This window comes from Narcine bancroftii, chromosome 9, assembly GCF_036971445.1.
Source record: "Narcine bancroftii isolate sNarBan1 chromosome 9, sNarBan1.hap1, whole genome shotgun sequence".
NCBI classification, from domain to species: Eukaryota; Metazoa; Chordata; class Chondrichthyes; order Torpediniformes; family Narcinidae; genus Narcine; species Narcine bancroftii.
Window position 1 is genome coordinate 71,808,807 of NC_091477.1, and position 23,365 is coordinate 71,832,171.

At 38.1% G+C, this 23,365-nt stretch overlaps 1 protein-coding gene across 2 annotated transcripts in view; it reads left to right on the plus strand.

Moving 5' to 3' along the window:
- Window positions 1-23,365, plus strand: part of LOC138742272 (septin-2) — a 77,607-nt gene extending 54,242 nt beyond the window's left edge. Inside the window, exons 8-13 of one of the 2 annotated variants that reach the window (XM_069896419.1) lie at window positions 7,280-7,381; window positions 9,374-9,519; window positions 10,651-10,773; window positions 15,995-16,052; window positions 17,029-17,135; window positions 18,169-23,365. In XM_069896419.1, the coding sequence (XP_069752520.1) occupies window positions 7,280-7,381; window positions 9,374-9,519; window positions 10,651-10,773; window positions 15,995-16,052; window positions 17,029-17,127 (528 nt within the window). In that variant the 3' untranslated portion in view covers window positions 17,128-17,135; window positions 18,169-23,365. The remainder of the gene's footprint in view (window positions 1-7,279; window positions 7,382-9,373; window positions 9,520-10,650; window positions 10,774-15,994; window positions 16,053-17,028; window positions 17,136-18,168) is intronic. The other variant, XM_069896420.1, reaches the window with a different exon arrangement.

The window sequence follows — 23,365 nt, forward strand, 5'->3', positions numbered from 1 at the left end:
TACACAGTCAGTTGTTTAATTTATTTGTTAACGTGTACATTGTGTACAGATTTTTTTTGCACTATCGGTAAGTGGTAATTCTGACTTGCCTGTAGGTAAAAGAATCTGAGTTGTATGTGATGTCATATATGTACTCTGACAATAAAACTGAAATTAACCTATCACCCACAAGATCATTTGATTTTGGTTTCAAAGGGCATAACTTTGTTAATTGCAAGAATGACCATGAATAATTTGAATGGATTTTCAACAAATGGCACTCTATGGTCCCACTTCATCAATCAAAGAATGATGATTTTGATATTTGCTGCCACTCCAGTCTTAATGGAGATTACTGAGATTTGTGAACTGGTGCAATCTTTTTCAATAGATTGGTTGGTAGATCTTTATTTCACTACTGTTCGTTAATAAATTAGTTAAAAATGGCTTCGTTCTCAGTCTCCAAGTGTGCATCTACACAGCAATCATCTATCTACCATATTATTGATGATAGATTGGAGTCATCTTACTTCTGGGGTGATAGTTATGCAGGTTGAACAGTTTTGAATTCATCTACATTGCATTGTTTGGTCAATTATATGACCTCTTGAACTCTGTTCAGATTGGGTCTGTAATGGTATTTGTCAGGAATGATCCATCAGGTGCATACTGTCAGATGGTATATTCAGAATGGAGACAAATTTTTGAAGTCACCTCTGTTCCTCTACACTCAAGAATCTCGCCATTACTAAAGTACTCCACCGTCCAGTTTGTTCTTCCAAAATGCATCACTTCACACTTAACCTGATTGAACTCCATCTGCCATCTCTCCACCCAACTCTGCATCCTACCCATATCCTGTTGCAATCTACATCATCTTGCATTATCCAAATCACCGACCTTTTGTGTCATTAATTTCTGAATAAACCAAACTATCATGGTGGAGCATTATCAAATGACTTACTAAAATCCATAATCATCATGTCCATAAATTTCTTTTGTCACCTCCTCAAAACTCATTTTGGCTTGTGAGGCACAACGTACTGCTCACAAAGCCAAGTGGACTGTCTCTGAATGCTTCTAAATGTTGACCCAAAGAATCCTTTTCAATAGTTTGCTCATCAGTGACTTGAGATTGAATGGTCTATAATTTCTAGGATTCTCCCTCTTGCCTTCCTTAAACGAGGGACCAAATTTGTCACTCTCCAATCCTGTGGTACCTCTCCTGTGGCCAGGGAAAACAAAAGTCATCACCAATACCCCAGCAATCTCTTCTCTCACCTTCTGTAGTAACCTGTCCCAGTGACTTTTCTACTGGCATATTTTAAAGAGTGTCCTCTTTCTCATGACATGCTCCATCCAGCACATAAGCCTACACTGACTTCATAATCAATCAGGTCCCTCTCCCTGGCATTCATTTAGAACATCCTGTTCCTTCCTCCCTCAAATCATCCTTGTATTCTTCACATATTTGCTGAACAGCAAAAGTTTTCAGTGCTGCCAAATAATTAACAGATTTAAATTAACAATTTAAATACAAACACCATTTTCCTCACATTTATGCTTGAGTATTCTTTTTAAAAGTTATTTAATTTGCTCCTCACCTACTTTAATTCTGAGACCTCATTTAATTATGCCAGTGGATATAAAACTTTGAAAATAAAAGCTGGACATTCTCAGTAGGTTGGGCAGCAACTATGGTGAGAAGGTAATGTTTTGGCATTGAGACATTGAATCAGACATCCTGGGTATTTCCATCATTTTCTGTTACACAAGATTTCCACAGCATCTGCATTATTTAATGTTCGATTTTTGTGCCGAAGAACTCGGATAAAATAGTGAAAGATTGTCTCTCTGCTTAAATGCATTTATTCAATTTCTTGATCGTCTCCATTGAAAGTGCATTTAACACTTTCACAAATTGCATTCAGTGGATAAAGCACAGATTCTGCCACGATCCTTTGAAATAGTGGAGAAAGCTCAAGCTGAATGGTCTATTTTTGGGTTCCATGATTGCATCTTAGTGTGATTATATTGTATTTGTCTTTGGATCCTTCCCTTGTCACCTTAAACGTATGCTTACCACTGGAGATTTTACTTGTTTTACTTGTTTCAATCAAATATCCTGTTCAGCTTCTATGTTAACCTCGTTTGCTTCGTTAACTGCATTCCCTTAACTTGTGCATGCTTCTGATAAATTTCTACAGACTTTCCAAGGTCTTAACACCAGTGTGCAAAGAAATAGACTTAATACACTGGCTGAGGTGTAACCAGCGATTAGTAAAGGTTTAATGTTGCTTGCTTTGAACTATTCCAAATAAAATGATGGGATAGATGATTTAAAGTACTCTTAGCCATGTTCCCCTTTCCCTCCAAAGGGATCAGATTTGAAATTTTCAGTGAAGTTCTGAAACATGAAATGATCTCAAGGGTGTTGATATTGTAGATTTTCCATCATTCTAGGTTTTTATATTCAAATTTTTATACAAGTTGAAAATGCATTCTGACTAAGTCAGAAGATTGTATGGAACTGAGCCATAGTTTATACCTCTGCAGCTCTAGTTATAGATCCTTTGTATAGCAATCCTGTCAATGATCAGCTCTGAGGGACCTCTGTGCACTAATAGTACAATCTTAAATGTGTGTTCAAGATTCTTTTATTGTCAAGTAATAAAACAGATGATGTAATATTACATGAATTTCCTTTAGTCTGCCGTAAGGCAGATCCAAACCATCAATTTTATCAGGAAGATTTCAGTGCCCAAACCCCTTTGGGAGCTCTTCTTACATTCAGCACCCTCTCGAATCCCGGGTCTGATGCGTGGTTCCCATGACTTGACCATATTGCCATCATCCCACAGCTTGTGTGCGTCCTTCAGCTGCTGAGCCCCATGTTGGTCCACTTCCACGGTCCCTATCCTGTAGGGTCACCTCCTATGATGCTCTTGCTCAACAGGGGATTTTCTCCCCATTTCTGCTTCTCCAGTCTGCAACTTACTCGACGGTGCTGCCAGCGCAGGCTCTGCCATCTTGGGCACAGACCCCACGGTTGCAGGATTTTAAATAAAAACACCGTTGGCTCCTTTCACAGGCTCATTTAAAGCCTGTATGAAGCTATCGGTGTTAGGACTGGATGGTTGAACATTGGGAAGGAGCACTGTGCTTCCCCCACTCTTCTGGGTCTGTACCAGAAGCAACGCTTCCATTGTAGCAGCCAGTTCTTCCCTAACTTCCCTATTTAAATATGCAGTAAATATGCAGACGATACTAAGATAGGTGGAATAGTGGATAATGAAGAAGGTTTTCAAGGATTGCAGAGGGATTTGGGCTGCTTAGAAAAGTGGGCTGAAAAATGGCAGATGGAATTTAATGCTGATAAGTGTGAGGTGCTTCATTTTGGTAAGAAGAATCATGAATACAGAAGAGCAGAAAGATTTAGGAGTAACGGTACATCGTTCCCTGAAGGTAGAAACTCACGTGAATAGGGTGGTGAAGAAGGCTTTTATTATGCTGGCCTTTATCAATCATTGCATGGAATATAGCAGTTGGGAGGTGATGTTGAGATTGTATAAGACGTTGGTGCGGCCTAATTTGGAGTTCTGTGTGCAGTTCTGGTCGCCTAATTATAGGAAGGATATAAACAGAGTGGAGAGAGTGCAGAGAAGGTTTACCAGAATGTTACCTGGGTTTAAGCATCGAGAGTATAGGGAGAAATTGGACAGATTAGGTCTTTATTCTTTGGAGTGTAGAAGGTTGAGAGGGGATTTGATAGAAGTATTTAAGATTATGAAAGGGATAGACAGAGTGAATGTGGATAGACTATTTCCGTTAAGAGGAGGAAAGATTAAAACAAGAGGACATGAGTTAAGAATTAAGGAGCAGAGGTTTAGAGGTAACATGAGGGGGAACTTCTTTACTCAGAGAGTGGTAGCCGTGTGGAATGAACTTCCGGGAGAAATAGTGGCGGCGGAGTCAATTGTATTATTTAAGAAAAGGTTGGACAGGTATATGGATGAGAAGAAGATGGAGGGTTATGGGCATTGTGCAGGGAGGAGGGACTAGAGAGGGGTGTTTGGTTCGGTGCGGACTAGAAGGGCCTAATGGCCTGTTTCCGTGTTGTAATTGTTGTTATGTTATGTTAACTACAGTTACCTGTACTTTATTAACTATTTACTGTCAAGAGAGAGTATGTAAAGCAGTTTTCTATCGACAACCAATCTTGGCAGTTTTTTCCCTTGGCAGGTGAACATAGTGTCGCAGTAGCCCAGCTTGAGTGGCAGCTAATTGTGGACCATGAGATCAACACTGCTTGAATGGTATTTTGTCCCACAAATTTTTGCTCGGCCATCTCTTTATATTATGTGGGATCATTGAATTAGCTAGAAACCAGCTTCTGTGGTGCTGGAGATCAGAATGAAGCTGAGGTGGTTTGGCATTTCTGGCTGAAGTTGGTTGTAAATGCTTTGCGTGCCAGTGACATCCTGTGCCACTGCCATTGCTGAGGATTGTAATGCTCTTGGAGCTGACTCCCATTAGCTATTCACGTTGATGCATGGCAGGACTGCAAACTTTGATTTGATCCATTCATCCTGGGATTGTGTACTGGTAGAATAGAATTCCGTTGCAGTTGAGGGCTCTGAATGTCTGTCTATTCTGAGTCTATCCCACTTGGCATGCTGATGATGTCACACAACCAAATGTGGAGTCTCAGATGTCAATGTGGGACTTAAGAACTTTAATTGTCACTCCAACCATTCTAATTCTGTAAAAGGCAGCAATATGTCTGTGCAATCACTGTCATTTCAGCTCTCTAAAGACTCCTGGTACCAAGACTTGTGCACAGCAGCAATTCAAAAAGAATATTTTTTATAAATTCAACCAGATTTATGGTAAATCCTCTGAAATTAGTTTCCTATTTCACGAGCAAACACTGTATGCCCAGGGATCAAAGATCTAGTCTATGCTGGAAGATGTTCATTCTTCTAAACAGCAATTATCTTCTGATCTGCACAGCAAGTTCAGTGTGGAGTGATTGCCTGCTGCATTAACATTACAAAACTTCAGTGGCCATCTGAATAGATCTCATACTGGTTCCTGGCTCCACTGAAGAAACTAAAAGTGCAGTCTTGGGGACTGTTGTAAGAAGCTGCTTGTTTTATTTGGTCTGAAATATGTGGAATTGTGAAGATGCATGGTGGACCCTGGGGCCTTGAAGTTGTACTGCTTGTATCTTGCCTCTTTGGGCTCTGGTTTGCTTCATAGTTGAAGATTACAGTTGAAAGTATTAACTTCTAAAGTAGTGATCCCACAAAACGATTTCTGTTCTTAAATTCTCAGTTTGTATTTTAATTGGGGATTAATTGCTGCTGTAATCATGAGTTTGTATTGTGTCTTAACTTTGATAATTTGTGGTAATCACTAAACCATTCTGTGAATTTGCAATTTGTCATGCTCCACATGTACTTGCTGATTTAACTTGGTTATGATTCGTGAATTCTGAATGGTTGTACCTTTGTAACTCTTTGTGGTAGTATTATGACATGAGCAGCTCCATTAATCATTGTTTAATTTGGATTACTAGGCAAAATCACTTTTATGTGGTCTAAAGGTAAATGAGGGATGTGAATAAAGATCCGATGGAATGGGAAGAGAACAGTGAACAGCTTTTAATTAGTTAAGCCAAGTGGCTGTTGTGCGCTGCAAATTATATTTAATTTCATGCATTAAACTGATTGTTTAACATTAATTGGTCAATATTCCTATATAAGATAGTCTACTCATTACTTTAAAAGTCTGTATTTTTGCCTTAAACAGTTTGGATTTGGCCTATCTACTTTCAATTTCAATTTTCTGCTTGAGTGGAGATTTAATTCCTATTTTTCCCCACTGCCTGGTCAGTTTATGTATGTTGTTGTGAAATATGGACCCTGGCAGAGAAACTGATAGAATGGTAAATCAGGACTTCCCAAACGATGAATATTTTCAACATTATCCAAAATTTGTTTGCATCCTCCCCATCCTTTTAAGCCCACTGTTTATAATCTTTATTGGCCTGAAGTGTTACTTGCAAATTAGATTAATTTTCTCTGCAGTGTTGCCCAACCCTTTGTAAAAATTCCATTCATATTTTGTGGTCCTCTAATTCTGTCTTTCTTCCCGAGTAACTCATCACTTTTACCTCGAATTACGCAGGGTCTACAGCAGAGGATAACAACTGTTTGGCCCACCTAAACCATACTATTGCAGAACTTTGTCTCCTCTTGTAATTCATCTCGAGATCTCTCCTCTGCCACATCTTCAAAATGACTATCAAATCACCTAAAAATGAGTTATTTGTTGCCTCTCTCTTCCTTTGTTGAAAAATCGGATGTTTTAGAATGCAAGTTATTAACGTAGATGAGGAGATGGGGGTCATTAACATGGAAATGGGTTCTTTTGCCAACCAGGTATGCGCCAACTATCAAGCATCCATTTTAAATATTTTAAAATTTAGATGTACAGCACAGTAACAGGGCTTTCAGCCCACAAGGTCGTGTCGCACAAGTAACCCAATTAAACTACAACTCTCATACATTTTGAATTGTGCTAATCCTACCTTGATCTTATTTTACTCTCCCCACATTTCCCCATCAAGTCTCCCAGATTGCACCACTCCGCTGCACAGTTAGTTCAATGCACAGTGGCAAATTAACATACTGACCTGTACACCTTTCAGATAGAAAGGACAGCAAAGCATCCAGGGGAAACACAGAACTTCTTAACTCCACGCAGACAATACTGGACGGAGTTCAAGATGCGACCTGGGTTTTGGAACGGAGACAGCAACTTTCTTAGCTGTGCCACCCCTAAGTTTTACTATTTAAAAAAAAATCTTGGTTTCAACTAATCATCATTTCCTCTAATGGTCAAGTGGTCAGAAGTCTTTTGGGAGTGTAACAACATTCCTTGAGCTCTTCAGTTTTCAACTTAAATCCTTTTGTTTACAGTATGTGCACAATTCAGTTGACCAAGGGCACCGACAATGTTCTGAAAAATATATGACTATATCCTTCCTATCCCGTAGCATTGTGGCATTACCTTGATCAGAACTGTCTTGCCACTATCTTGAGGGTAATTTTGAGTGCTCAAAGATTCTGGCCTTGCCAGCAATGCCCACATCTTGGAATATTAAAAAAGGTTTCCCCAAACTATTCTTATAAATCTATTTGTATGGTCATGTGAATTTAATGTGGAGGCAGCTACTTAACTGTCGACGTCTCATCTAATTTCTCTTTTCATGGTGTCTGTCGTTTTTTTAAAGATCCTTGATGAGATTGAGGAGCATGGTATTAGGATTTACCACCTGCCAGATGCAGAATCTGATGAAGATGAGGACTTCAAGGAGCAAACTAGAGTTCTTAAGGTACTTAAAAGCACAAATTTTAAAACCGGATGGATGAGTATTTAGTCTTGATTATTTTTCAGGTTAATTTTGGAGACATTTGGGTAACTAATTTACACGAGGAAATTTTTCTGCTGTCCACTCAGATATTGCTTCTGTTTCATTATTTGGGCTTCTGTCGTTAGTTTGGGCCAAATTTCATATGATAAGAAAAAGAATGGTCAAATTTTTGAGCCAAAATGTTCATTGAGACTGAGAGAGAACTTTCTGACCAGCATCCCTCTTCCACCATGCTGCTCTGCCTGGCAAAACTTGTTCTCACATTTCTCTTTCAGTGCATCTTATTTCTTTCAAATTAAAGGTGTAGCTATGGGCACTCACATGGGATTCATGAAATAAAAGTCATGGGTTAAGGGTGTAAGGTTTAAAGGAAACATTAATGAGAAAGTGGTGAGGGTTTGGAATGAGCTGCCGGTTGAAGTTAGTGAATGCAGGCTTGATTTTGTCATTTAAAAAACATATTGGTAGATACATGGATGGGAGGGGTATGGAGGGGTTCAGGTGCAGGTTAATGGGGTGAGGCAGAACAATAATTTGGCCAGACTAGATGGGTTGAAGAGTCTGTTTCTGGACCAATGTTTTAGAAGCAGTGCAGAGGTGGAAACCTTTCCACATTCAACCTGGTCATGTTCCAAAAAGTAAGACCCTTCTGGGTAGATCTAGGGAATTTCCTAGAAAAAATTTCCACAAAATCCAGAATTATTTTTATTGGGAAACATCACTGGTGTAAGATATCGAGGCTGTTCAAATTTCAAATGCACTTTGTAAAAATCACATTGGAGGTGGCCAGGAAATGTATAGCAGTTACATGGAAGTCTAATTCCCATCTAGGAATGGTATGCTGGAATGCGGAAATGCAAAGTTGTATTCCACTTGAGAAATATCACTTAAAATTTGAGGAACAAATATGATGTTTTTATCAACATTTGGCAGTGTGTTTATGGCAAATTGCTCTGAATCATTACTATTTTCCAGCCTTGCTTTGGAGTGCCCTGTCTGTATCCCTCCCCTGGATCTTGAAAAGCTAGATCATTTAAGGCCCAGAAGGTGGACAGTTCATACCTGATAAACTCTCATTTTTTCTCTTTTTAGTTGATTCTTGAACGATCTTGTTTTCTTGTTCTCTATTTTTCTTACTTTTCTCTGGTGGAGGGAAGGAGAGGTGCATTTAAATATAGTTAGACATGCAATAGCTATTAATGGATGTATATTACTATTTTTCAGAAACATTTTGTCTTTAGCACTGTTTGAGTTGAAAATTTGTAATTAAAATTTTTTTTAAAAAAGCTTTGTTTCTGTGCTGTAGTGTTCTGTGGTTCTAAATAAAAGTAAATTGTTGCTTCTTGAAGAATGTTTGAATCTTTCGTTTCAAGAGTTTACTCTCTTGTATACGAGAAATGGCTGTTTAAGTCAGAAATCTTCCATTTGTTCTATTAACTCAGTTTTTCTTTATCCATGTTGAGTGTATCCCACAGCCTGCTCTTGGCCTCATGTTTGCATTATCACCCTGTAACTGCCCTGTTTTATCCAATTGACATGAGGACCTGCACACCTCATCACCATGATAACTCTGGTCTCACCTGTTGTAGATGTGGGGAAAGGTTTTATTCTTGTGTGGAAGTGGCATAAATGTTAACATTTGAGTTGCCTTGATATGAAAATTTGCTCACTGTGTTTAGTTTTAGATTAAAGCTAATGGCTGTATTATCCCAGAAACTGATAATGACTGAGATTTATTTGATTTTTCAGGATGTTCTCGCTAATTAGTGCATGCAATATATTTTTAACATTACCTGTCTATTCCAAAGCTTTTAGTTAAATTTTCATTGACAATTTTGGTATTAGAACAGTAGAAGCCTTGGAAAGGCTGAATTTTAAAAAAATTATTATTTTAGCCGTGTCAGTCATTGACAACAATTGTAACCTTGGATCTGTATATTCACGTGAATTTAGACCAGTATCCCATTTGCTGTTGTTGGATCAAATCAGTTGATTGAAGCAAAAGGTAAAAAAGTCCGAGGGCGATTGTATCCATGGGGAGTAGTGGAAGTGGAGAATCCAGAACACAATGACTTTCTGAAGCTGAGAACCATGTTAATGTAAGTGTCCTGTTTGCATACATCTCATAAATGTTGATCCTTGCATCCCAATCCACATGTTCAAAACATAAAGACTATTAAGTGCGGCATGTTCAAATCTTTCTGCTAAATTCTTTGAGATGAAGAGGGCGCACACAATCAGTGAACCGGTGCGGACGCGAAAGGCCAACAGGGCCTGTTTCCGCTCCGTAAATGGTTACATTTGCTTGTTAACCAGATTGAATGCTTCTGTAAAAACAGACCCTTCTGTGTTACACATTTAATATTTGGAAGAATTGCACAATTTGACCGCTCTACTTTCTCTCAACATTGTCCATTTTGATAGTTTATTTCTAGGTCATAAACAGGTGGGTTAATTAATGTGTACACAGGTTTGCATCTTAACTTCAGGCAAATGTATTCTCCCATGTACAAGTGGGCAGCAACCTAGCTGATTTAAAAAAAAATATTTTTCCTTCTGCTTTCCCTCAACCATGGTGGCTGTACTTAACTGTCTGTCTTGGCTGGTCAATTAATTTACCACGGCTCAAAGAGCCATATTGTATGGAAACTGGCCCTGCAGCCCTGAATAGAACACCCACTCTCCTATCAACTCCCCTTAAATTTTACCACTTGCCTCTACACTAGGGGGATTTACAGTGACCAGTTAACCTACCAACCCACACATCACTGGGATGTGACATTAAACTGATGCATCCAGGGGAAACTCACATAGTCAGGGAGAAGTTGCAAGCTTGATGTAGACAACACCTGAGGTCAGGATTACACCTGCATTTGTGTGGCAGTGGCTTGATTAGTTGTGCCACTAAGCATGCATGGTCGAGGATTTGTTCTAAATATTTGGTCAAGTTGTGCACTAAAATAGCAAGGGGTGTATTTACTTCCTCCAGGTGATTGCTCCCATCCAGGGCTATCTCTTAAGCTTCACCATACAATCATGGTGTGCATTTGTAGGGTGTCAACCACCACTTGCAACTCACTCAAAATTAATGTTTTCAGATCATGTTCTCTAAAGCCATGCTGTTTTTCACATGTATTTAATGTGGATTTTATCCTTGGTCTTCAATTTAAAAGGATGAATTAACTACAAAATATTATACTAATTTTCATCTTTGTCCTTCAACTATCTAGAACACACATGCAGGATCTTCAGGAGGTGACCCAGGACCTTCATTATGAAAACTTTCGCTCCGAGCGCCTCAAGCAGGGTGGCAGGTTGTCTTCACATGGTTACATTCTCCCTCTGTCTCCTTCGTACGTATCTGTCATCTATCCATCTCTTTACCTCCTCACTCTCAAAAAGTTTATTAAAAGCACCTGGTATACTGCAACCTGCACCCAATGTGTGTGAAGGGAGGGAATGCAGGTGATGTGCATTACACTGTTTATTCAAGTCTCATTCTATCAACCTAATCCTGATGGTGCCCAGATGCATTCAGATGGTATAGAAAGTGGATGGAAACGATGAATACAAGTGTTGCTTTTAAAAGCATTTCTTTTGTGTGGACCAGTCCAAAATTACCACATTTATTTGATCAGCAATCTGTTACTTTGGAACAAGCATTGGCCACGATCTATAAGAAAATATGTACCACCCCTTTAAAAATAGAGATGCCCTTTGGTGTCATCTGAATTGCCATACTGTACCGGATTAGAGCACAGAAAAAGCATTAGCTGCCTAGTACTGTGAATTAAGCCCTTTTCCTTATTAATTCAGCTCCATGATTTTAAACTGGGTACCAATTTGCTATTGAAATAAAAATGTCATATATCTGGTACAGTGAGAAAGGTTCTTCCATGAGCAGTCTAACATTCATATAGCCCTATAAAGTAGAACAGTAAGAATACAATTATAATTTTAAAAAAAAACAACAATTGGTACAAAGCAAGGGCAACTGGGTTCATTCTGAAGCCTAATAAGTGCAGGGAAGAAACCGTTTCATGACATGTGACTCTTCGGAATCTAATGGGTGCATTCATGGCCACCTTTTCCAACAGTGGGAATTTTAGATGGATTGCATGAAGGGCAGCAAAGTTTGTGTGGTGTTCTGAGCTGCCTTTACCACCTTCTACAGCCTCTTCTGATCTGATAAGAGCAGCTCCCATCCCACTCTGTGGTGCATCCAGCAAATATACTTCTGCAGATGCACCTGGAGAAGTTAGTGAGGGTCTTTGGGACATGCCGAACCCACATAGTCTTTTAAGAAAGTAGATCTGTTGGTGTGCTTTTGGAAATCAGTAGGTCAGGCAACAAAGGGGGAAAATGAAACAGATGATGTTTTCACATAGTGAACTTTAAGCAGAATTTTTAGTTTGATAAAAGGTGATCAAAGTGTTGACTGTTATTTTCTCCATTGTTGCTGCCTGACTTACTGAGTGTTTGTAGCATTTTTAAATTTTTGTTTCCAGCTTACTCTCTGTCCCAATGTGAAGAGTTAAATATGGCTAGAATTGTGCAGCTGCCTAGAAATCTACTTCAATAGAAGGTAATCATTAAAAGACTATCCACTCTTGAAACTGAAGATAAAAGTACAACTTTGAAGCTATTTCTGGTGATGTGGAATTCCATTTCTTTTCTGTTTCTGAACATTATCTTGTCAAAAATTATTTCCAGTTGAATAGAGAAATCTGGGGCTCCACCTGAGAGCAGTAAACAAGCCCGTTAATAGGCACACTTGATCTTGAAATCCGAGAACAAATTTTGTTGTAATTATTTCCTGGATGATTCTGTGAGTTGAGCAGTGTGTAGTGCACATTGGGAAAAGGTTGTGGTATCCAGCAATAAATTGGTGAAAACTCGAGGAGTTGAGAAGGACCTTTCCTTTTGATCTGCTTCCTGCTATCCTTGTAGGTAATATCTTCAGAGGTTTAACAGAATTGAGAGCTAATGAACATGTTACTAGAGAAACTTAGCCAATGTGCTTCATGAATTGAATATTGTATCTCAAAGTAGAATATCATTCTAAATGTTTTAAATTCTGAATGTTATTTTAGTATAATATTTTAATTTTTTATCTTTTCCCCACCTTGAGCAGCACATTTTGTGAAGTGAAGGTATATGGATAAATTAAGTTGTGAGACCTGCATGCTGAATTGGTAGGAGTAATTTTGAAATTCCATTGAGCTCCGAATATTCCCAAACTTTCAGCTGATACAGAACACACTTTTAATACTTTGATTCAAAGGACGGGGGCAAGTATTACATTACAGCAAGTGTAACTACAGTGCAAGTGATCACATAAAACATTCTGCCAGGTCCAAAGAAACTGGAAGATAAAAGAGCCAAGGGGCCTTGTAGTGAATGGTTCAGGTCCTTAAAGATAGCAGGATTGATCATTATAGTTTTTTAAAAGAAAGACATACAGCATTATTGAGACTTGGAATGTAAGAGGTTAATCTAGTACACCCCACACTAGTCTGCAGTTTGAGTGCTATGTACAGTTTTGATCACATTGTATCAGGGGTAGATGGAGGAAGTGGGGAAACAGGAGATTTGAGGCTGTGGCTAGTACTAGAAAATTTTGAGGGGAAAATTGGATTGGCTTGGATTGTTTTCTTTGGAGCAGAAAAATCTAAGGGGAGATGTAATTCTGGGATTTAGAGTAGATGAGAAATTATAGTCACATGACCAGTCTAGCAACCCCATGCATCTTTGGAATGTGGGAGGAAACCAGAGCACCTGGAAGAAACCCAGAGGGAGAATGTACTAACTCCTTACTGACAGTGTCGAATTCGAACCTGGTCGTTTGTTCTGTAATAGTATTGCACAAACTATGCTGTTAACTTGAATCCAAACAATCTTCTGGTTGAGCTGCATCAGTGGAAGAAAAATAACTTGATTTTTCAAGTGTGTACCCTTCATCAAAATTTAAGAGTGGCACCCTGAAACGTTGACCATTCTCCCACTGCTGCTTGATCTATTGAGTTCCTCCAGATTTTTTTTATTTATTTTCATTTATTTGATACAAACTTGCATTACAAATAGGATGCTGCTTGCTTTATTAATTGTACCAATGCAGTCAGGTGACAGTGAGCACTTGAAATGAAGCATTACAAAAAATGTGCTTAATTTCAAGTGCTAATTAATCATTGTTGTAAAACTACATTGTGGTTTAGTCTATCTGGTTTTCCACACAACTCAAGTTGCTAAATCCATTGTTATTTTTACTCGCTCTTATAAAAGGCTTGTGATTTGTATCTGGGTGGCTGCATGTATTTGATGTATGATTTGATCACAAGCAATAGATCAGCTGCAATATTTTGTTGTAGCATGGGCCATTTAGCCATGTGTCAATGTATACTCTTAGCATTACCTTGTTCTATTTTTCTGGAGCTGATCTCCCCTCAATACTCTTATCACCATGTATACAAGAGGTGATTTACAATAAGTTGCTAGTCAATCAGCATGCCCTTGGGATGTGGGAGGAAAGGAAACCAACACTATCACATAAAGAATATGTAAATTCCACACAGCACACACAAATTTCAACAGTGTTGTTAATATCACCTTACCACCCTTCATTCTGATGTCACATGGGTTCCTTTATCAGGCCAAATTGCCATAAGGCATTTGGAGATAGGTTTCCATGGAGGCACTTGTCACACCAGATCAGAAGTCGTCTGGTACCTGATATGTATGATTGGTTGGGTAAGATATGAAAACTTAAATCATCAATGATTAGCTTTATAGCAATCTTCAGTGTTGGCACAGGAAATAAAGCACAAGAAGCAGTGCCTATTTGATTAATTTTGTATCTGGATTGACCCATTAGCAGGCAGTTCTAACTCCCATTTCCCTGCTCGTGGTTCAGTACTTGCTCCTTTTAAAATTTTGTGATTCGTTTTCATTTAGTTTGTAGTACTGTAGTTCTGTACAATTACAGAACTAAGCTTTTCCTTTACTCCCATAATAACTCAAAGCACTGTGGTAATATTACTGTAGATTCTGTGGCAAACTGTATGCCCTTCAAGTACATCAGTGTGTTCTGTAGTCATGTGCTCAGAAAAGCTCTTCAAGGAAATGTTATTATGCTGTAACCTCTTTCTACATCATTCGACTGCAATGGTTAAAATGTAAAATATATTTTTGTTAATTTGTTAACTGTTGAACTTAAACATTCAATGTTTAAAAAGAAATACGTTGGCAAGGATTATATGATGTTATTGATTTGAAAAGGAAGCGTAGTGTGACAGGATTGTTTCCATGTACCCACTATTTTCCTATCTTCCTTATTTCATGTTCACCCTTATTTATTTTCCTGCTTTCTTGGTTATCAATTTGTTAATGCACTTTATCAAGGGTGTGTGGGTTTTGTCATTCGATGTACTTGGAAATGCAACCTATTTGTAGGATGTCTCCACATTAAAACTTGGGCCTGGTATTTTGGTATAAAAATGTTCAGGAGGGTCCATTGCACTAATGCCAGCAGGATTGGATCGGTTCTCTAATTTTGACCATTGTGCCTAAATAATGTCGGCTAGCTGGACATACTGTTAATTGTTGAAACAGAATTTTTAAATGGATTTTTTCATTAAAGATTGTAGCTCAATTGTTGGAGAATAAATTGCATTATATTCATTTTACCATTGTTATAGGGTAACAGTGTAGTTCAGGCAGACTTGTTTTTTTGTGTAGTATTTAATGATCAAGCTCGGACCTTGACTTTCCAATAATTAATTGCAATTATAGTGCCTGAAGCTCACTGAGTAAACAATGAAGGAGGTTGCAATGATGCAGGAACTGGACATGGCTTAAGGGTAAAAAGTGAAATGTAAGGGGAACAATGGGGGGAACTTCACTCAGAGTGGTAACAGTGTGGAACAAGCTGCCAGCTGAAGTGGTGAATGTGGCATGATTTTTGACATTTAAGTTAAAAGTGGATAGGTATATGAATGGGAGGAATATGGAGGGATTGGTCCAGTTGCAGATCAGTGGACTGAACAGACTTTTTCTGTGCTATGATGTTCTGTGGTTTGGGAGAAGATCACTGGGGCTTAGTTTCTGATTGAGGATCAGAGATGAAATTACCACTGACATTTTGACATTTTTTCGCTCACCTTGAGGCAATGTGATGCTGTATACATTTGAAACTTGTAAATATTAATACTTTGAAAACTGCTTTGGATTTCAGAGATCATTGGCATGCCTCATACTAATTTTAACAAAAATGATTTTGGGCTGGATTCTACCAATGTTTTTATACTAGTGTAGGTGTTCTGGTTTGTGTTTTTACCTTCCTGTACTCATTTGGTTCTGCCATGCTTAGCTGGCTTATTAAAGTTGATATGAATTTGGAAGTGAGGCCCAGCATTTGTCCAGAAGGGGGCAATATGAGAACAGTTGTAGTGAAGTTCCTTTTTTTGGAGAGTACCACTTTGAGGATCAGGTTGCTTTAAACTGTCAGTGCTTGGCAGTGATCTAGGTGAAAGTACATGACATGGAATAGTTTGTGCATTTAAAACTGCTGTTTCACAGGAAAGGGGAAGAGCAACCTCAGGATAAGGACCAGATCCTACTGGAAAAAGAAGCTGAGGTAAGATTTTTAACCAAATAGAAAATTTGTTTTCCTCTTTTTGGTAAAACATTTCCATGAAACTGCCTTGATCAAGTTACTAGTTGTAAGGGATCACTAATATCCAGTCATCAAGTAAGCTGAGCAGCATTGCAAAGACATCAATGTACAGTTGTCTCCTGAATAAGATTGAACATATTAGGGCTGATATTGCCTCTAAACAACTGAAAATGTATCTATTTTAAATTATTAGGCCAGTCTGTGTTTGATTGGATCTGCTTGAGCTTGCAGTGTCCACACACCTACACTTTTGGTGTATGCGGAGAGTCCTCACTTTCTCTGCACCCACCCTTCTATCCAGGTCTAGACATTGTGACACACTGTGCTCTGGTTTTGAAATGTCCCCTCTGTCAGTAGGGGACAAGATTGTGAAAGCTGGGAAACTTTTTTTTTCAGTTTGTAGATTGCTCTGACATTTAGGCAATTGAAATAGATTTAAAAGTCAATTTTAAAAACACAAACTTGTAATTAAAAACATTTAACCAAAGAAAAGTAAATAAGGTAGTTTGGCTTTCTCTTCCTAACCTGTAGGAATAGAATTTAAAAAAAAATATTGAAAATCTGAAATAAAAATAGAAATAGCTACAAATTCAACCGGTCAGGCAACAGCAGTAAGGGAAAGTTACTGTTTCAGGTCTGAGACTCTTTGTCAGAAGGGATTGAAATCACTAGAATCCAGAACCTGACTAAGGTTAGTGATAGATATAGCAACACCTGTAATTCACCAAGACCAAGTTTTTAATTCTTGGCTAATGCTTCTGTTCAAAACGGGTGGTACAGCAGCAAAAGCCACTGAGTGACTTTATCAACATCAGTGTTTGGTTCCTATCGCATCATGAAGATGGTACTGGTTGCATGTATGAAAGATGTGCATTTTGGAAACCTCAAGAGTTTTCACTGCTGAAGTAGTCAGTGTTTTTTCCATTTTCCCTTTAAGTTACGCCGCATGCAACAGATGATTGCCCAGATGCAAGCTCAAATGCAGATGCAAATGCAGAAACCAGGTGGAGATGGAGATTCCAGTCAGCATGCCTAAACTGGAGAGTGAGTACCAATATGTGAAAACTCAAGTTCATCCTCTGAAAGTGTAGCACAGTAATTTGGTAGGGAAATGAGCTGCCAGTGAAGCTTGGTAGAGGATGAGAGTAGGAATTGTCACTAGTTCTGAACTCCAGTTGTAAATATGGGATGGAAATCCTTGGAGGCAGATATTACTGAATGTGGTGCAACAAAGGAAATCAAATATTGAGGGGCAATGTGAGTAAATCCTATCCAGAAAGAAAGGATGGAGACCTAGATTTTTAAAAATAACCTCTTGCAGCATCTTTGGTTTTGAATTGCATTTCCTTCTTTACCCACCTGTTCCTTTGAAAGAGTGGAGTCATGATTTTTGTCTTCTGTAATATTTTTGAGTTTGGTGTAGTGGAGGTGTTGGTTAATGGGGCCTCACATCAGTCTGCAATGGTTAAAGAATAAATATGCACTGAACAAACTCACTGCCATACGATTTGCCATCTTTGCCACTTGGGTTCTGAACTACTGAAGGCTATGATAGGAAATAAGACAAAGGCAAAAAAATGTTCACATGAATGTTTTGAAGAGGACATCGAAGACTGTCATTCAAGGGTTTAATGGCTTCATGTTTCTGAATTCAAGCATGGGCCAGTAATTAATCGGTCATCTCCTGAGTCTGCAAGGGTTTGAGGTAGAATGTCAGGATGACATTTCTGCTGAACAATGTGGAACCTGGGTCACACCATTAGGTCTTTAGGACTCGGCTGAGGAGAAATTCCTCACCTCTGGTTAATGAATCTGGAAGTTACCACAAAGGGCTCTGAGGCCCAATCATTGAACTTATTTTGAGGTAAAGGAAATTTATGGATATGGGGGCGGGGGGGTGGGGGGAGGAGGCTAGGAAAATGGAACTGAGGTAAAAGATTAGCCATGATCTTGATAAATGATGGAACAGGCTTTTGAGATGGCCTGTCCTCAGTTCAGTTTGGTAGAGGCTAGGCAAACAGTGAAAGGGTCTCGTGCATGTGTACAATTTCTAAAATACTCTCTTGTCATGTTACAGGCAAACATTCAAGAATTCCACCATCTTGAAGCAGTGGTAAAGGAGGATTTGAAGTGAGGAGAATGTGGTCTTGGCAGCCTCTGGCAGTTGACGTTAGAGTTTAATTCATATTGCAGTGTGGCAACCTTTCTGCATTTTTGGGGTTATTTTCCTTTTTTATTAGATTGAAATAATTTTGCATTGTTCATGTTTGTACCAATGTATCTTTTTATAAAGTTATGGCTTTCCACAACATGGTCAAAATATTTGCAACACTGGTTAAGGGTGCAAAAGCCACTATTATTAACGGTTTTATTATATAGGAACTATAACCAATTCGTTTGTACAAGTTTGGGAGGACTTAATCCAAGATTTGATGCATGTCCATAGTATAAAGGTAGATCCTTGTGTCAAACTTGATGGAAAGCTTCACTGTTGAACTGTTCATGTCTAATATTTGTCAAAGGCAGCATGGAATCTTTTAAATTGTAGAAGTAGAGCATAATACTGGGATTTTGCAGGTTTAATACTTTCCAACCATGCTGCAGAGGTCACTGCTCTTTAAAATAAAAAGTTGGTGAACTTGGTGTTATCTTGCAAACCTGTTCTTCATCTTGAACAGGGAATCCTCTAGGTTTGCTTGCTCAATTAAAGGCCAATTTGATGTCTTTTGTTTCTTTATCAATGCTGATGGAATTGCTGCTGCTTTGTTCTGGAGTGTCGACTTAAGTGTGGTTTAGTGAATATAGGCAATAATTCTGTTCAGCAGGCAATGGTTTAAATAGATTTCCATGTGCAATCCTAAATGTTCTGATGTTGCAGTTAAGGCTGATGGGTTGTGATTATGGGGAATTCTATATCTGCAATTTGGCGTGAGGAAACTAAGCGCATGTTATCACCTTAAAATGTTGAAAATTGATTGGTTGAAAACATTAAATATTGATTCACTGGAATATGTATTTCAAGTGGTACCGATGTGTACACTTTCTACCATATTGAGCAACAGCACAGTCACCATCTAATACCCCTTCTGATTCTTCTCAGAAACTATATATTCAGCTGTGCAGCACAGTTTCAGGCATTTCACCTTCATTCCCATTATATTAAGAATTTGTCCGTGATGCAGTAAAACCCCTGTTATCCAGAATTCATGTAAACGGGCAGCCTCAAGCAACTGGTTAAAAAAAAAGACAAAATAAATAGGTAAAATATACAGAAGTTTAAAATTGGCACACCCCACCGTTGGGTCGCCAATCACACAACATGCAATCTCAAGCAACCGGAAACCAGGGGTTTTACTGTATGTCGAAGAACTGTGACTTGATTGTCTTTGATTCTAGATATATTAAGAGTTCAAGTATGATTACTGGAATGAACCTGGCCATTGCTTCCCATTGTGGAACAAGTCATGCTGTGAATTGTAGAAGACAATATCTAATTTCAAAGCAAAATAAGATATGTTGGTCAATTCTGTCAACCAGGTCCAAGTGGTAGTAGATTATCTGGGCTGGTTTGTTTATTCAGAAATATTGATGCTGGTCAATTCAGAAAAATGAGACCTTGGTGTTTTTCTCTACTATGCAACTAGAATTGGTGGTTATTGCTTTTAAATTAGTTTGTCAGCATTTCAGAATTAGCACAGTACACATTTGTTTAATTGATATATTTTTGTGAACATTGACGGTCTGCCTGAGGTTGTTCAATAGCTGTTAATCTTTCAGTTTATAGTCTGAGTTTATTCAACAATCTGGAAATCAGGTACTTCACATTACTTTCTGAACGAACGAGTGATTGCAGAATTTAGCGGATGAGGACATTATATTTTTTAAGACTGCAGGTCATTTCAATTCTAATTCCTCCATTGCCAGATGATACATAAATTGTAATGTATGGCCTTAGTAATAGGAATTTGAAGGAAATTTGTTTAAAATTCATTATAAAGAGTAGCATCTGAATTTATTCCATTAAATTAGATCGAGGGAGCTAGTGGAGGGTATTCAGAATCAGAATGTATTGTCATGAACAAGTCATGAAATTCGGTTTTTTGCAGCAATGTAGCGCAGACATTTATATTATAACCATATTGTGGTATTATTTTTTTTTAAAGCACGAAAAATAAGTTCATTGATTATTCTGGAGTTTGATGGCAACGGGGAAGAAGCTGTCCTTGAGCTGTTGAGTGCTCATCTTTAGGCTCCTGTAACTTTTTCCTGTGGTAGCAGAGTGAAGAGGGCATGGCCTGGGTGGTGGAGGATAGAGGCTGCTTTTTTTTTAAGACATTGCTTCACTCGATGGAGTGAAGTTTGATGCCTGTGATGTTGCAGGCTGAGTTAACAACCCTATGGAATTTATTCTTGCCCTGAGAGTTGGCGCCTCCATACCAGGCAGCGATGCAACCAGCCAGAATGCTCTCCACAGCTTTTTGGCTTTGATAGGTTATGCAACGTTTAAATCTATATTTCAATTAATATGCATAATTTGTTGCTAAATCTAGGTTTGTAGAAATTTACATTAAAAAAAAAATGAGTATTTGGTAGAATATCCATCTGGGGGAAATAATTTTACTCTTTGTGCATAATCCTGTAAGTTTCAGGTGCTTTTAGAATTTTGAGAGTTTCTTTCACTAACAACCTGTAAGATGGAATAGAAAAACCTTGGAATGAAAATTCCTTTCTTTTTCAAATTCTACCAGTTCTCAGGAATCTTGTTCCCTTTTAAGTAATGGATGGCCCTTTTTCCTGTTCAGCTCTCTTAGGTGAATCTTTTCTCTATTACTTTTGAGCTGAGTCATTTATTCCTGCAATTAAATTTCTGTGGTCTTAGCATCTGTTGTTTGTTTTCCTGCAGTCAACAACAGGGTTATGGCAACCCCATCGTAAGTCAGAAAAGAATACCACACCTACCATTTTTTTATAATTAAATTTCGAAATCCTTTATTTCACATGGAAAAAAATTAGCACGCTGGACATGAAGAATGTTTGAAGCATTGAAGTAAAATATAATTGTGTCAATTGTGGGGAAGCTAAAGTGGCAGGATCATCAATTTTGCATGATCGCTACAGAGACTGTGAGTGTGGTTGAGTCAGCATCACGAGAGTACGTTGTATGATACTCTCGCACGATGCTGCGAGAGTGTAGCGTACAGCATATCGAAAGCGTGAGAACAGATTAGAATTCAAAATTGAAAGTGCGGATTCAAACCATCGTAACTTCGAAAAATCTTAAGTTGGACCACTGTAAGTAGGGGAGCACCTCTAGTGACTAAAATCTACTCTGTGGGCTGTATTATTGCTTTATACTGTTCCAGTGTAGCCTCATGCCTTTATAATCCATATCTCAGTAGGATGTATATGCTTTAATTACCTAATCTAGTACTTTCAGTGATCTTTTAGGGTTCTCTGAATCCCTCTGTTCCTCTAAATGGGCAACTTACTATTTAGTTTTGTATTTCACTTCCCAAATGTGATACAAACCTTGGTATTCATATTTTGGATTTATTATCTGGAAGGCCCAAATGCATGAAACTTAGGAAATTGAAGCAGGACTTTTGAATGCCTGAATTTTTCTGGATATAGAGCAGTAAAAGCTTGAAGGACAAGTGAAAATCCACAGATATGGATTAATAGGTTTTGACTACCATACAGGCTGTATGATGTGGATAGGTGTCGCAATTAAAACATTTAGCCTAAAAGGTTCATGTTGCCGTGTTAGAAATCTATCCCCTTAATCATTTGCAGTAAGGAATCTGTCCCAGCAAGATTGCATTGCTTGTCCTGCGGGGTGGGGGAGGGGGGTGGTGGGTGGTGTATGATCATATCGCTAACAAATGAGCCATTTAAATAATTCAAATAGATATAAATGCAGTATTATGAAGTAATTTTTGTGAACTCAAACTAGTATGCAGTTATCTAGGTGCAGGTCTACAGTTTATTAAAATTTTACCCTCTGATATAATGTGCTGCTTGAAAACTGAAGTAAGTTTATTGTAAGTGAAATAAAAACAAAATTCTGAGTGGGTCAAGCATTACTTTTGTAAAGAGATACAGTTAACATATCAATCCAGGGGCCTTTATTTGAGCTGGTCTTGAACTTGAGATTGTAAACAAGATACAAGTAAGTTACTGTGAACAGGTCATTCCAGCAATTAATTTGTTCAAATTGTGAAGGTGCATCTGACTCCTGTGCCAAATTCTGATGTCACACATTTATGTACTGTAAATCTAATAAGATGCTCACAATTGTAGAAGTACCTCGATCATTTTAATTAGCCGAGAAAGACTTTTCCCTTGCTCTGCAGTGACTGGCACAGATTGTGAGTTAATGAGACCAAGATAAAGTATATTGTTTTTTTCTGTGTATTTTAAAAGTATTAAATAGATGAACACGTCACATCCAAGTATCATGCTCTATCATTCTAAATAATACCCACCCAATCAACAGATGAAGGGCTTTTAAAATTCTGTGCAACCCTTGAACCACAAATATCGGCAACTCTCACATTTGTGGTTAAAAGGATTGCATTCCAAGAAAACAGTCCATAATCGTGATTCTCTGTAACTCAATGCCACATCATCCGTGCAAATTAATTTAAAGCAAATTATTTATTTACTTATAAATACTCTGAGAGCATCTTTTATTCCACATCTCAAATTGATGGGTGATGATTTGTGAATTCTGTAAGAGCAAATTTCTATTACTTGAACGGCTATACTGTAATAAGGGGTCATGTGTATTGGCTATATGTTAGTTAAGCTATATAGTTAATGATTCTGGGGAAAGACCATTACATTCTATTGTAATAGAAGCTATTTGCATTTAACATGGTTGCAATTCCTATGAAGGGAGTGGAAAGTTTGGATAATGAGTATTTTCTGAAAACCTTTTTTGTACTGTGACCAATTTGTGAAGCTTTTATACTGCCAAAATATTGATGAGACTGTTACTTCTGTTTTTAAAATGTGAGATTTCAGATGGTTTAGGACTTGACCATTTCAGTATTACCCAGTATTGTAACAATGTTTGAATTCTCTAATGTTTTCAAAGTGATCCAGGATATTCTATTGAAGCACTCTGAACTGTGGATCACTGAATCAACTGGTGTAATGGAAGATGAAGTAGCAATAATAAAATAAGCTTAACTGTTCAATAGTAACAATTTTATTTCATGTATATTATTCATTAAAATGACCTTGTTCATTAAAATAAACTTGTATGTCAA